Genomic DNA, 13141 nt, shown 5'->3' with positions numbered 1-13141 from the left:
TTCACCCCCAATTTAGAAATATTAGGTATGTTTTGGCTCTGCTTGCCTTTGTCGAGCTGTTGGAAGAAATGGCATGGGATCAAGAGAAGCTTTTCTATTTTTGCCCTTCTTAACATTAGTATGTCCAAAATAAATGTATTCTTGAAATTAAATGCTATGAACTAACCTTTTCCATCCCTGAAAGCTGTAACCTCAGGGTTTAAACCAAGAGAAAGAGGAATTTAAAATAGTATTTTTGGTCATTTCAAGAATCTCAATGTTTAGTGGCAGGTAAACATGGGGAAAAATATTCAGCCTCATTAGTAATCAAAGGAATATAAAAGAAAATGTTGCCAGACTATTTTACTAATAAAATGGGCAGTTTTTCAAATGTAAGAGAAAGAGAGGAAGAAGGGAAAGATGTTGAATCAGGTGTTGGAAGTATAACAGTGTACCTTGCCCCCTCGAAGGCAGTTTAGCAGTATTTGTGAAGTGCTGCAGAAGTGTTAGTGCCTTTGACACAGTGATTATACTCTGGGAGCTTAGCCTAAGGAAATAACCAGAAATGGACATAAATATAATTATAACGTTAGGAACTTGGAAACAACCTAAATGTCCAACAACTGGGGATTGGTTACATGAAGTATGAAATTGTGTGCAGTGGGCTTTTCTGCCACTAAGAATGGGAAACTATTTGGAAAAATAATGACAGGTGAAAAAGTTTGTAAAATAACATAAAGTGAAGCATGAACCTAGTATTTTGAAATATGATCTATTTATACACACACTCTGTATGTGTATCTGACAATTAAAAACATACATCAGAATAAAATATTGTCTCTGGGTGATGGGAATGTTGGGGGTTTTTTAATTCTTCACTGGAGTTTTCTGTATTTTACAAATATGCTTATAATCAGAAGAAATTCCATAACTTTAAAATGCATACTTTAGAATACTTTGTACTGATATAACCATATGAAAACATAGGGGAAATAAAACTAAAGCGAATTACAACCAAATGCCCTCAGTGACTTTTGATGAGGTTATGGGACTTGGTGGGGTGGTTGTTTTTTATATTTTCCTTGAACGTGCTTCTGTTTAGAATATATCTTATATTAGGAAAGCAAATGTAAAATAAATGTAGAAAAGTGCTTTAGGAATCCATGCCATGTTTGAGCAGAGTTAGTACTTTGTAGATATTCCCTTGCGACTGTGGTCCATCTTGAGGATGATGAAAACTGTTAACAGTGGTGGTCAGTGATAGACATTTTCTTTCCTTCTGCAGATATTCCTGAAATTCCAGAGAGCATCTCATTCTGTAAAGCACTACAGATCGCTGACTTCAGCGGAAACCCACTGACTAGGTAACCTTTCTGCTTGCTTTTCTGTCCATAGTACTAAGGGTACCCTTTTTGAACACGGGGACGTCGGGAGCCCCTCCTGTGGCTCCTGGCTCAGTCGTGAGCCCACTGACCAGTGGATTCCAGGCGCCTGTGTTGCCAGGGTAACCGATGCCCAAACAGCAATGCAGGGACAGCCCTCCAGAGTCCATTCTAGATGTCTCTCTGGGCCAGGTGGGCCCATTTATAAAATTTCTCAAGACTCTGTAAGCAACCTCATAGAAAGGAAAGTACTCTTCCTTTCCTTTCCATTCCCCCCCCCCTTTTTTTTTTTTTTAAGTGTCTAGAAAAATTGAGATTGAGTTAAAATTTGGGATTCACCTCATCTGTGTCAAAATTGCTTGGATCTTCTTGAGTGTGGAGTGCTGGGGAATGCCCTATTTCGTTTTGTTTTTCCCATATCTGCTTATTTTTAAGAAGTATAAATATGTCTTAAAAACAATTCTGGGTTTTGTCTTTTGAATTTTAGTTATTATGTTACTAGTAATGTTTATTTTTATGAAAAATAGTACTCTAGTAAGCTCTAGCCTGATAGCTTTCTAACTCACCACCGTTGTCACGTCTCATCCTCTTTCTTAACCATAATCCATACGGTCATCCCTCTTTCTCAAACTGTTCTGTAGCTCCCCGTCCCTGTAAGATCAAGTGGGAGCTCCTGGCGTGCTGTGCAGCCTCCCCACCACCGCCCTCTGTCTGACCTTGTCCGGCCTTTCCACCTGCATGGCCCTCAATTGCCTTGTCTGATGTTGTGTCCTCTGTAATAAAGGGCTCCAGGTCTCTGATTTCACTCCCCCTTGTTTTGACCGTGCCAACCCTTTCGCTTTCCTTTAAGAGGCAGCCTGAGCATCACATTTCTTCAGGAGGCCTTTCCCGACTCCCCGTGGCCCCTCCTCTGGGCCCTGTAACCCTCTCTGCGTACTTTTCTCATAACACTCGAAACCTACACGTAAATGATCCCTTTGACCAAGGCCCCCCAACGAGATGTATTCCTCTGTCATTTACGGTTCTATCTGCAGCCCTACTGTACTTTCTGGAATGGAGTGAGCCCTCAGTGTTTGTTGAACTGAACTGAGCTATTTATGCTCAAGGCAGCTCATAGGGTTGGGCAGCTGGGAAATATTATGCTGCTCTGGAGGCTTTTTTTGTTAACTCTTCAGTTGCTTAATCCCCTTGTCTACTTCTTTAGTGTTTTTTCCCTAATGTCTGCTGATATGTGACTTTATCATCGTTTCAAAACTCTCTTGACCAGAACACACTGCATCGTATGAGGCCTTACTCGGTTTTCATCCTGGACTAGTTTTGGGGAGGTTTCTTTTTTTTTTTTTTTGGTGCTAGGCGGGCCTCTCACTGTTGTGGCCTCTCCCATTGCGGAGCACAGGCTCCGGACGAGCAGGCTCAGAGGCCATGGCTCACGGGCCCAGCCGCTCCACGGCATGTGGGATCTTCCCAGACTGGGGCACGAACCCGTGTCCCCTGCATCGGCAGGCGGATTCTCAACCACTGCGCCACCAGGGAAGCCCTGGGGAGGTTTCTTAAAGGAAAGCCATTTTAATTTGGCAGGTGTGCTCTTTTAAGAATTAAGACCATGTCTGTGAGTTGAAGAGACCTTAAAAATTATTCAGCGTGGCCTAGTGATTTTAGGGCTGAAGAAACTGAGGCTCCGAGAGGCGAAATGACCTTTCACGATCATGCAGCCTCTGAGCAGCAGCTCAGACTAGCTTTCCTCTCTCCCGACCTTAAGTCTGGCCTTCCTCATTGGGTCACATCACTAGTTTGGCTCTTAATGTTAAGAGCCAGTGAAAAAAGCAAATCAGCCATTTATTTATTTATTTTTATTTTATTTTAATTTTTTAACATCTTTATTGGAGTATAACTGTTTTACAATGGTGTGTTAGTTTCTGCTTTACAACAAAGTGAATCAGTTATACATATACATATGTTCCCATATCTCTTCCCTCTTGCATCTCCCTCCCTCCCACCCTCCCTATCCCACCCCTCTAGGTGGTCACAAAGCACCTAGCTGATCTCCCTGTGCTATGCAGCTGCTTCCCACTAGCTATCTATTTTACGTTTGGTAGTGTATATATGTCCATGCCAGCCATTTAAAGATACAATTTCCTTATATTTACGATCATTTTAGCTAGTCTTAAAATTATATATCGTTTCTGGCAGAAACTCAGAACCGTTAAGTTGCATCTTTTGAAATATAAATTTAAAAAATCTTAGCTCTATTACACTATGGAAGAGGTTGCAATTTCGTAAAAACCATTCCTGAGAATGTATTTCATCGATTATGAAAATCCTAGTTAATTCTCTCGTCTTTCAGGGCCTGGATTTGGTTTTGAAGTTTGGAATTACCTGTATTAGATGTCAAACAGCATAGGAATTGTTTTTTAAAACAGGAACCTAGAAGGAGGAAAGAAATGAAAGATTCTAATCTAGAGACTATCACTAAGGCAAGAAGTCCTCACCACTCCCTGCAAAAAAATGAGTTATGTGTTCTTTTCTCCATCTTAGCAGATTTATATATAAGGACCTGCAGTGAGGTTTTTTTGCTTTCAGTTTGTGTTTTTTCCTCTCCAAATACTAGTAACCATAGAAATATTGAAAGTAAACTTTCTTTGGAGGTATTTAAATAATACTTTTATTTTGAATCCTCGCTCTTCAGTAGTCTAAGGGAAGTATACAGAATTTCTCTTTGTGTAGAACGTTGTGAAACATATAATCATCTCACATGATTGGCATATTAAATCAACTCAAAAGAAAAATATTAAGAAAGTAGCAATTGGCTGTCAGCTGATCAATTGTAAGTAATCCGTAGCTTTGCTCTGGGTATTATAAGCTACAGGAAAAAAAATATCAAGCAACTGTCTTGTGTTTTATTATAATATTGTGGACTAAAATTTCTATTTTCTGTTAATCAATAAAGTATTTTCACTCTTAGGCACTTTCAACTGCAGGAACTATTTATCATTTTCTTTCATAGCTATACACTCGGTAGGCTCACAACATTGTTTCTCCTTTATTCTTACAGCTTGAATATCTTTCCTCTCTAATTATTTCTGGATCACCCTGTCAACAAGTACTTATCATACCCCTGTACTGCTAGGTAGACCAAGTCCTTATTTTTTTCCTTATAAATAGAAAGACAAGACAAATATGCCATATATAAACTAATTTTAGGAGGTTATTTCAGTCAGCATACAGAAGAAATCTTTATGTTAGTATACACCATATATGCACTTCTCTTTTTCAACTATAACAACATTTTTTCTGTTTTAGATTGCCAGAAAGCTTTCCTGAATTGCAGAATTTGACATGTCTTTCTGTAAATGACATCTCACTGCAGTCTCTGCCTGAAAATATTGGCAAGTAAGTTTTTATGTGATGTTTGCATATACAGGGTGAAAGGGCGTTTATATCATCAACTCCACTTCCTTTGCTTTTACAGGTCTTGTTTTTCTACTCAGAAAGCCGTTTAGCCAGTCTTCAATATCTCCCTCAAGAAAGATCATGCAATATCTCCCTCAAGAAAGCCTCTGCATTTTTGCATCCAGTTACCCCTAAATTTTAATGGTTACAAAGGATGCTGCTGCTTGTTACTAGTGAAAAACCTAATTTGTTTTGAAGTTTTCTCTAAACCGATCGATTCCAGAGTAGTTAATTGAAGCAAAGTAACATGTGTCATATAGGTGGTTATTAAATACTGTTAGAAACGACTACTCCTAGTAATTTCGTTGAAAACATAGGGCATATGCCCTAAACAGCAGCTCTGTCTGACAGCGTTTGTGTGCCGTGGACCTGGGAACAGGGAGTTAGGGTGGTATGTCTGGAGAGCAGGCGTGGTGTGTGTGTGTGTTGGGAGGTGGGCTGGGGAGAGGGGTGGGATGGGATGGGCACGTGTCCACGATGCTGGCTCAGAGGTCGGGGAGGACGGCCATGGCAAGAAGTAAAATCCTGTGGAGAAACTGTATGCTGGTGAATCAGTGTTCTTTTGCACATTCCCACAGATGAACTGATTGATGGAATTATCTTAGTACGTCTTCTCGTCTTCTGCATCCCTTCAGGACAGACATTGGCTTAAAGCAGTCTGGTGGCTCATGCTTGACCACTTAAAAGCCCACTGTGGCCAGCCGACACTGGTGGACCGGTGTGTCCTGCTGTCATAAAGGATTTCCCTCGGCCTTACCCGTCCTGCCTAAGTTCTAAGATAAAACAGAAGCTCACCTTGTGAGGAACTGCAGTGTATCTGGGTCTTTTCTGCAAAGATTCTCTTGCCAGACGTCTGAAGCCCCCTGCGTCCCCTCCTTGCAGGAGGAGGATGGCTGGCTGCCCTGTTTCTGTCTGCAGGTCTGTGTTCCTCTGAGGTTCACGCTGATGCTTGGACACAGGGCCAGCACATGTGCTGATTAAGAACTGCGCCCCTTAGCTCTCAGGAGGGGACAGAGACAAGAGGGTCCCTGAGTTCATGGTACCCGTTGTGGAGGAAATTAACAGTGTTTTGCCATGGATTTCATGCAGTGCACTCTTGCTGTGTCAAGTTTCATATATTTCTAATTAATATAATAGCCACTGAAATACTGCTGCTACCCTCTTCCTGCTCCTCGGGGTCTCTGGAATCTAATTCCCTTGAGACCCTCCTCCACTCTCCCCAGCCTCCCACTGGCCTGATGGCTGCCCCTTCCATCCCCTCATTCATGTCTTTTTAAACAGCTTTCATGCTTTGAGAGAAAATATGTTCTTATTAAACCAGAGTTCCCTCTCACTCCCTACTACATTGTTTTTATGGAAAATGTTACTTAACAATCCTTTCGGGATAATTTACAATAGTCTTTATGCCACTTTTCTGTTAATATCTATGCTTGTTTTTGTCAACGTTCAGCGTTTCTTGTGTATCTGCTTTTTTGATCAGTAATAAGGGCAGTTTTTTGTTTTGTTTCAAGTTTAGATTTAATCAGCTTGTGTTATTATTACAGTCTCGTTTATACCACTTGTTTCCAAAATAAAATACCACTTTGAACTTGAACCCTGTTGTGAATAATCACCCAGAAAGTAAGAATATTGGGCAGACGAGTGAATCAACTGATTTTTATTAGGTCAGCTGGTGAAAATGAATGGGAAACGGGAAGTTTCCTATTCCTGGTTTTGTTACCGTAGCAAGAGACTCCATGGTTTCTTCCTGTTGGACTTAGGGTTTACGTGTCCGTTCTCACTTAGTAGAAAGAAACGGAGAGCAGGCTCCTCCCTGGGGAAGACTGGACCCCGCTGGTGCCCTGGACGGTGCTGGAAAGGCACTTGAAATGGCTGAGTTGGTGACTGTCCAGGAGATCTCCTGTTTGCATAAGCATACAGTACTTTAAACAAATCGTTATTTGACACTTACCAACTTTCCTCTTGGAAGGGACTCTTCAGTTTCCCGAAGGTTCCCACGTGGTTGCTCTGGAGCATTTAACCAAATATTTAGTAACCAGAATACTTCTCAGAGACAGTATGGTATTGTAAAGAAGGCACAAAGATCGGGTATTACAAAAAATACGAAAATGACATCGAATGGCCACTTGCATGACGGATACTCACTGTTGTCTCTGTGGATTCTGAAGTGGAGGTTTGGGCATAAATTAACCCTGCCTGTTTGGTCAGATGGGGCAGCTACCTCAGCGTTGGCCTTTTGAGCCTCAGTTGACGATGGGATCTTGGTGTCTCCTTTCGGCACCTGGCACGGCACGTGGACTTAACTGGGAGAACTGTGGGTTTCTCCTGGATTGGGTGGGCGTGTCCCGCCTGGAGGAGAGAGCCCAGCCTTTAGGACAGGCAGACTTGCAGGGCCTCGGAGCTGAGGGCACCCTGTCCCATCCCGTGTGATTTGCTGACGGCAGTTTGAAGAGCGTTCGGGCGTTGATGGCAGAGTTGGAGCTGGAGTCCAGCTCTCCTGGCCCCAGGCCTGCTTTTCCCACATTCCACCCCCATCACCGTAGGACAGCCGCCTCCCGCGGCCCTGAGGGGCTCCGCGACTTTCTCCTCATTCCCCTAGCGACACCTAACAGTCCATTTTTTAAGTAGTCAGGTCCAAACAACTCGATAAGCATTTTTGTCCTAACAACCTAGCAGCTGTTCGAAAAAGTAATAGTATACATTGAAAGACCGAATATTTGTATTTCATTCTTAAACATCCCCAAATCTGTGCTGTGGGAGGTGGGTTACCCGATGGGCACCTGCCCAGCTTCTCAAAATACCACGGCATTTCCTTTTCCACGTCCTCGGCGTTCGTCACTGCTTTGCAAAGATGCACTGTCCTCGACAGGCGTGCAGAGCTCCTGTGAGTTTGCCTCAGTGCACAGTAGCTTGCTGCCGTCGGAATTGCTGAGTGCGCTGTTTGGGTGCTTGGGAGTCTGCAGCATCAGCTGCTGGTGATGAGCAGCAGCCAGCATCGCCCAGGTGGTTCATGTCCTACAGGGCGCGGCTACGTGCCAGGTAACCGTCAGTGCAGTTACCTTGATAAAGCAAGTCTCTCAAGTAGTAGAATCTTTATAATACTTGTGGCGAGATGAGGAATGATCAGGAAAATCTTTTGAACCACAGAGAGTTATACGGGCTACTTCGTGCAAATGCACACGTTTTTCTTTCACTAGAATAAAAGTGTCTCAAATTTGCTGACTCTTTTCTGTGATGGCCCGTGAGTACATTACTTGGTCCTTCAAAGGAAAGGTGATACCTAACAAAGAGCGGGAAATGAACTCACCTTCAATGGGTGTTTTAAAACCCCTTTGTTAAAAATAGAAAAATTCACCTTCTGATTAGTCTTTATGAGCAAGTGTTTGATGTTGGGGAAGATGGGAATTTATCAGCTGAATTTCAGCAAAGACCTTTCCATAATCAGAAGAAATTTTAAAAAATTGGTCATAGGGTGATTTAATAAGCGCAGCTGATGACGCAGTTCTTGGATCAGTGTAACTTTGTGAGGTGTCTTTTTCACCTGTTACAGCCATTAAACAAGTATCAAAACTAATCATTTAGAATCAGTTTTGTTCCCAAATGTAAAACAAAAGATTTACTATACATAATACAGTATTTTCAGTCTCATTGCTTTCACTAATGAGAGCCAGAAAGATTTTTGTATCTTTAGTAAAATATTTAAAAATATTTTTTCTTTTGTTTCATCTTCTACTTAAACTTTTTTGTTTTTATATATTTTATAATGTGTACACTATAATGGCACATAGTGCATCTATATATTTTTAAAAAATAAATAGAAGGATTGTGAAGGTTTACTCTTAAACGTGTGGGGACCACCACTCTAGAGCAGTCTGTTTAGGAGTCCCTTAAGCCAGAGAGACCAGTGGTTCTCAAACTCTGCCTTGTTGGGCCCCCAGGTGTTCCCGGGAAGTCTCTGCCGGGAGTTGTGGAGAGTGTGGACCAGTGCTCTGGTGGGTGGTCTCTGCTGGTCCCTGTTTGCACCAGCACAGCTCTGCTATTAGCTTTAAAGTTGTTGGTTTTTTTTTTTTTTTTTTTTTTTGTATCGGTGTTACATATAATATTTTCATTTAAACGTCTGCTGTATATGTGTTTCACTCGAAGTTCGGAGACCCCTGTTGCAGATGCTTGGTGGTGCCTGTTTATTGTTGGGGAGTTTTCACTGGGTTATAGATCCCGCTGAGCTCTGCTCAAACCAAGCAGAGAGCTTCAAAGCCTTTTATGAAAGTGAACTTCAAAATTCTTTACCTGACTCCTCTCTTTCCAAACTGGCTGAGGTTTTTCCCCACCTAATGGTTGAAATTCTGCCTCTTTCATGAAACCTTCTCCAGTGATTGGAAGAGGTGAAATAGATCCCAGACTCAGATACCCTGACCACCCGTCCCGTCCCCCCTCATCATACAATCAGCCCTTGAGTGCTTTGTCTTCACACAGAAGGCTAGTTCAGTGTTTGATTGTGTGTGTGTGTGTGTGTCCGTTAGCATGTGCACCCGGGCCACCTTGTCTCCTGCAGCCAAGGGGCTCTGGGTCTGAGACCCCCTTTGTGTCTATACTGACCCTGCCGTGGCTCTGACACGCTGAACAAGTTCGTGGGATGAGGTGCACAGTGTTACCTCCTGCATGCTGCTGGTTTCCAAGCTGACATCGTAGATGATCCAGTTAGGTTCCAGAAGCTTTGTGCTGGGACCTCGTTAGCTTGTTCCTCCACGGTCACTTTTTGGGCTGAATGCTATATAGTTTCTATAAAAGGTTGACATAAAGAAACAACTATGAAAAGTACCTGCTTCCATTGCCCTGAAATCTTCTACAGAAGGATAATTATTATCTGTTAATATTGCTTAATTTCCCCCATATAAGGAGCCACTAGGGAGAGATTTTTAAAATATTTATTTTTAGGGGGAAAAATGCCTCACCGGGAGAACTGTAAGTGTCTTCCTTTTAATAACAGTTCTGACATTTATCGCATTTCCCTTTCTGCTTTTGTTGCCAGAAAGCTCAGAGCTGGTTCCCACGATCAGCGAGAGCAGCTGTGTTAGTTTCCATGGGATGAAGGGACCCAGAGACCTGGGGGCAGAGGTGCTGCGTGGCATGCACAGTGGGTGGGTGGGGGGGCGGGGCGGTGCTCTGATGGGCACACCTGTCCTGTTACAGCACCCTAATCACAGGTTAGCATGAACCATCCCTAGCTTCATTAGCTTTGTCTGTAAAATGCGGGTAAGTAATCTGCCCGTGTCTGTGTGTGTGTGTGTGTGTGTGTGTGTCTGTCGCTGGTAGGTGGTAGAGCGGGGTTTGAACTTGGTTTCTCCCTGGAAGAAGCTGCATTTCCTTTGCTGCAGGTCCCCCACTGAGCACACTAGTTTCCTCCTCCCTTCCCCGGCCCTCATTTTCTCATTCATGAAACTTTTGGCATATTTGCACTTTTTAAAAACCTCTTTAAATCCCTCTTAGAAAAAGTTGGGGTAAAGTTAAGTAAAGGACTTTATCATCAAAGGTGACACTCAGCACAGAAGGGCAGCAGTGGAGGAGGAGGGAGACCTTCATAGGACCTTCGAGAGTAGAGTTCCAAATTCGGGATAGGCTTTAAGAAAACTGTCCGAATAGAACGGATTTTTCAGATAGGCCCTTGAAAACAGTGCCAAGTGACAATGACTTTTTACTATTGCTAAACACACCTGGAAGATTCTACCGGTCAAGCCCGAAAGGATAATTTTGCTTTAAAGAGTTTTCAAAAGTTGGTACGAAGTGTGAATGAATTTTTCTCTCAAAAGAGCTTGTTGATAGTGAAAATATTTTTCTTGAGACCAGTTGTATCAGTTTCTACTCAAATAAATCACAAACTGCATTTTTTTTGGCTTATCAAGAGTGAGGTAGCCTGCAGAGAGACATGATCTTGTATATAGAGAATCCTAAGGAATCCACAGGAAACTATTAGAGCTAATAAATGAATTCAGCAAGGTTATAGGATACAAGATGAATGTACAAAAATCAGTTGTATTTCTATATAATAGCATTGAATAATCCAGAATGAAATTAAGAAAACAATTCCTTTTATAAAGCACCAAAATGAATAGAATACTTAGGAATAAATTTAACAGAAGAAATGTAAGATATGTGCACTGCAAACTACAAAACATTGTTCAAAGAAGTTAAAAATGACCTAAATAAATGGGAAGACATTCTGTGTTTATGGATTAGAAGACTTAATATTGTTAAGATAACAGTACTCCCCAAATTGATCTACAGATCAACTCAATCCCCATCAAAATCCTAGCTGGCTTTTTGTAGGAATTGATGAGTTGATCCTAAAATTCATATGGAAATATGAGAGACTCAGGATAGCCAAAGCAGTCTTAAAGAAGAAGAGCAAAGTTGGAGGAGTCATGCTTCCAGATTTCAAAACTTAACAGCAAAGCTACAGCAATCAAGACTATGTGGTACTGGAATAAGAATAGATATACAGATCAATGGAATAGAATTGGAAATTCAGAAATAAACCCTTGCATTTATGGTTAACTAATTTTGACAAGAGTGCCAAAACAATTCAATGAGGACAAATAGTCTTTTCAACACATGCTGTTGGGACAACTAAATATCCATCCACATGCAAAAGAATGAAGTCACACCCCTACCTCACACCACATACAAAAATTAACTCTAAATAGAGCAGAGACCTAAATGTAAGAGTTAAATCTTTGATAGGAAAACATAGGGGTAAATGATGTTGGATTAGTCAGTGGTTTCCTAGATATGACATGAAAAGTCTGAACAACAAAAGAAAACATGGGTAAATTGGATTTCATCAAAATCGAAGGCTTCGTGCATCAAAGGATACTATCAACAAAGTGAAAAGACAACTTACAAGTGGGAGAAAATATATGCAAATCATATATGTAGAATACCTAAAGAACTCTTACCACTCAACACTGAAAGGACAAATAACCCAATTAAAAAGAGGCAAAGAATTTGAATAATTTGTCCAAAGAAGATATACAGATGGCCAATAAGCACATGTAAAGATGCTCAACATCATTAGTCATCAGATAGATGCAAATCAAAACCACAATGATATACCACTTCACACCCATTAGATGACTGTCATCAAAAAGATGAATGAATGTTGGTGGAAAAATTGAAACCCTCATACATTATTGGTGGGAATTTAAAATGATGCAGCCTAGGGAATGTAAATTGGTGGAGCCACTATGGAAAACAGTATGGAGGCTCCTTAAAAAAAAACAAAAAAAGGGTTACTGTATTATCCAGTAGTCCCACTCCTGGGTATGAATCTGGAGAAAACTCTTAATTCGAAAAGATACATGCACCCCAGTGTTCATAGCAGCACTATTTAATACAATAGCCAAGACGTGGAAGTAACCTAAATGTCCATTGACAGATAAATGGATAAAGAAGATGGGGTATATATATACAATGGGATATTACTCAGCTATAAAAAAGAATGAAATAATGCCATTTATAGCAACATGGATGGACCTAGAGATTATCATACTAAGTGAAGTAAGTTAGAGAAAGACAAATATATGATATCACTTATATGTGGAATCTAAAAAATAATACGAATGAACTTATTTACAAAACAGAAACACTCTTGCAGGCATAGAAAACAAATTTACGGTTACCAAAGGGGAAAGGTGGTGAGGGATAAATTAGGGGATTGGGATTAACAGACACACACTACTATATATAAAATAGATAAACAGCAAGGACCTACTGTATAGCCCAGGGGACTATATTCAATATCTTGTAATAACCTATAATGGAAAAGAATCTGAAAAAAGTGTATATATATATATATATATATATATATATATATATATATAAATAACTGAATTATTTTGCTGTACACCTGAAACTAACACAATATTGTAAATCAACTATACTTCAATAAAAAAGATGCAGCCACTCATTTGAGGGAGCAAATCCTTCCTCAAAAAGTGCAACATAGTTACTATATGACCCAGCAGTTCCACTGCTTGTTATGTTTACCCAAGAGAATTGAAAACATATGTCTAGGGACTTCCCTGGTGGTGCAGTGGTTAAGAATCTGCCTGCCAACGCAGGGGACACGGGTTCGAGCCCTGGTCCGGGAAGATCCCTCATGCCGCAGAGCAACTAAGCCCGTGCTCCACAACTACTGAGCCTGCATGCCACAACTACTGGAGCCCACATGCCACAACTACTGAAACCCGCATGCCTAGAGCCTGTGCTCCACAACAAAGAAGCTACTGCATTGAGAAGCCTGTGCACCACAACGAAGAGTAGCCCCTGCTTGA

At 41.2% G+C, this 13141-nt stretch overlaps 1 protein-coding gene across 5 annotated transcripts in view; it reads left to right on the top strand.

Annotated features, from left to right (window-relative positions):
• The window catches only part of LRRC1 (leucine rich repeat containing 1), a 138297-nt gene that overhangs the window by 75198 nt on the left and 49958 nt on the right, over positions 1 to 13141 (top strand). For all 5 annotated transcript variants that reach the window (XM_067005985.1, XM_059076933.2, XM_067005983.1 and 2 more), the window contains exons 3-4: positions 1265 to 1343; positions 4662 to 4751. In XM_067005985.1, the coding sequence (XP_066862086.1) occupies positions 1265 to 1343; positions 4662 to 4751 (169 nt within the window). The remainder of the gene's footprint in view (positions 1 to 1264; positions 1344 to 4661; positions 4752 to 13141) is intronic.

The sequence above is a fragment of the Kogia breviceps genome, chromosome 10 (assembly GCF_026419965.1).
Source record: "Kogia breviceps isolate mKogBre1 chromosome 10, mKogBre1 haplotype 1, whole genome shotgun sequence".
Classification (NCBI taxonomy): Eukaryota; Metazoa; Chordata; class Mammalia; order Artiodactyla; family Physeteridae; genus Kogia; species Kogia breviceps.
The sequence above is the reverse complement of the archived record's forward strand: the minus strand, read 5'-3'. Positions and strand labels throughout refer to the sequence as shown.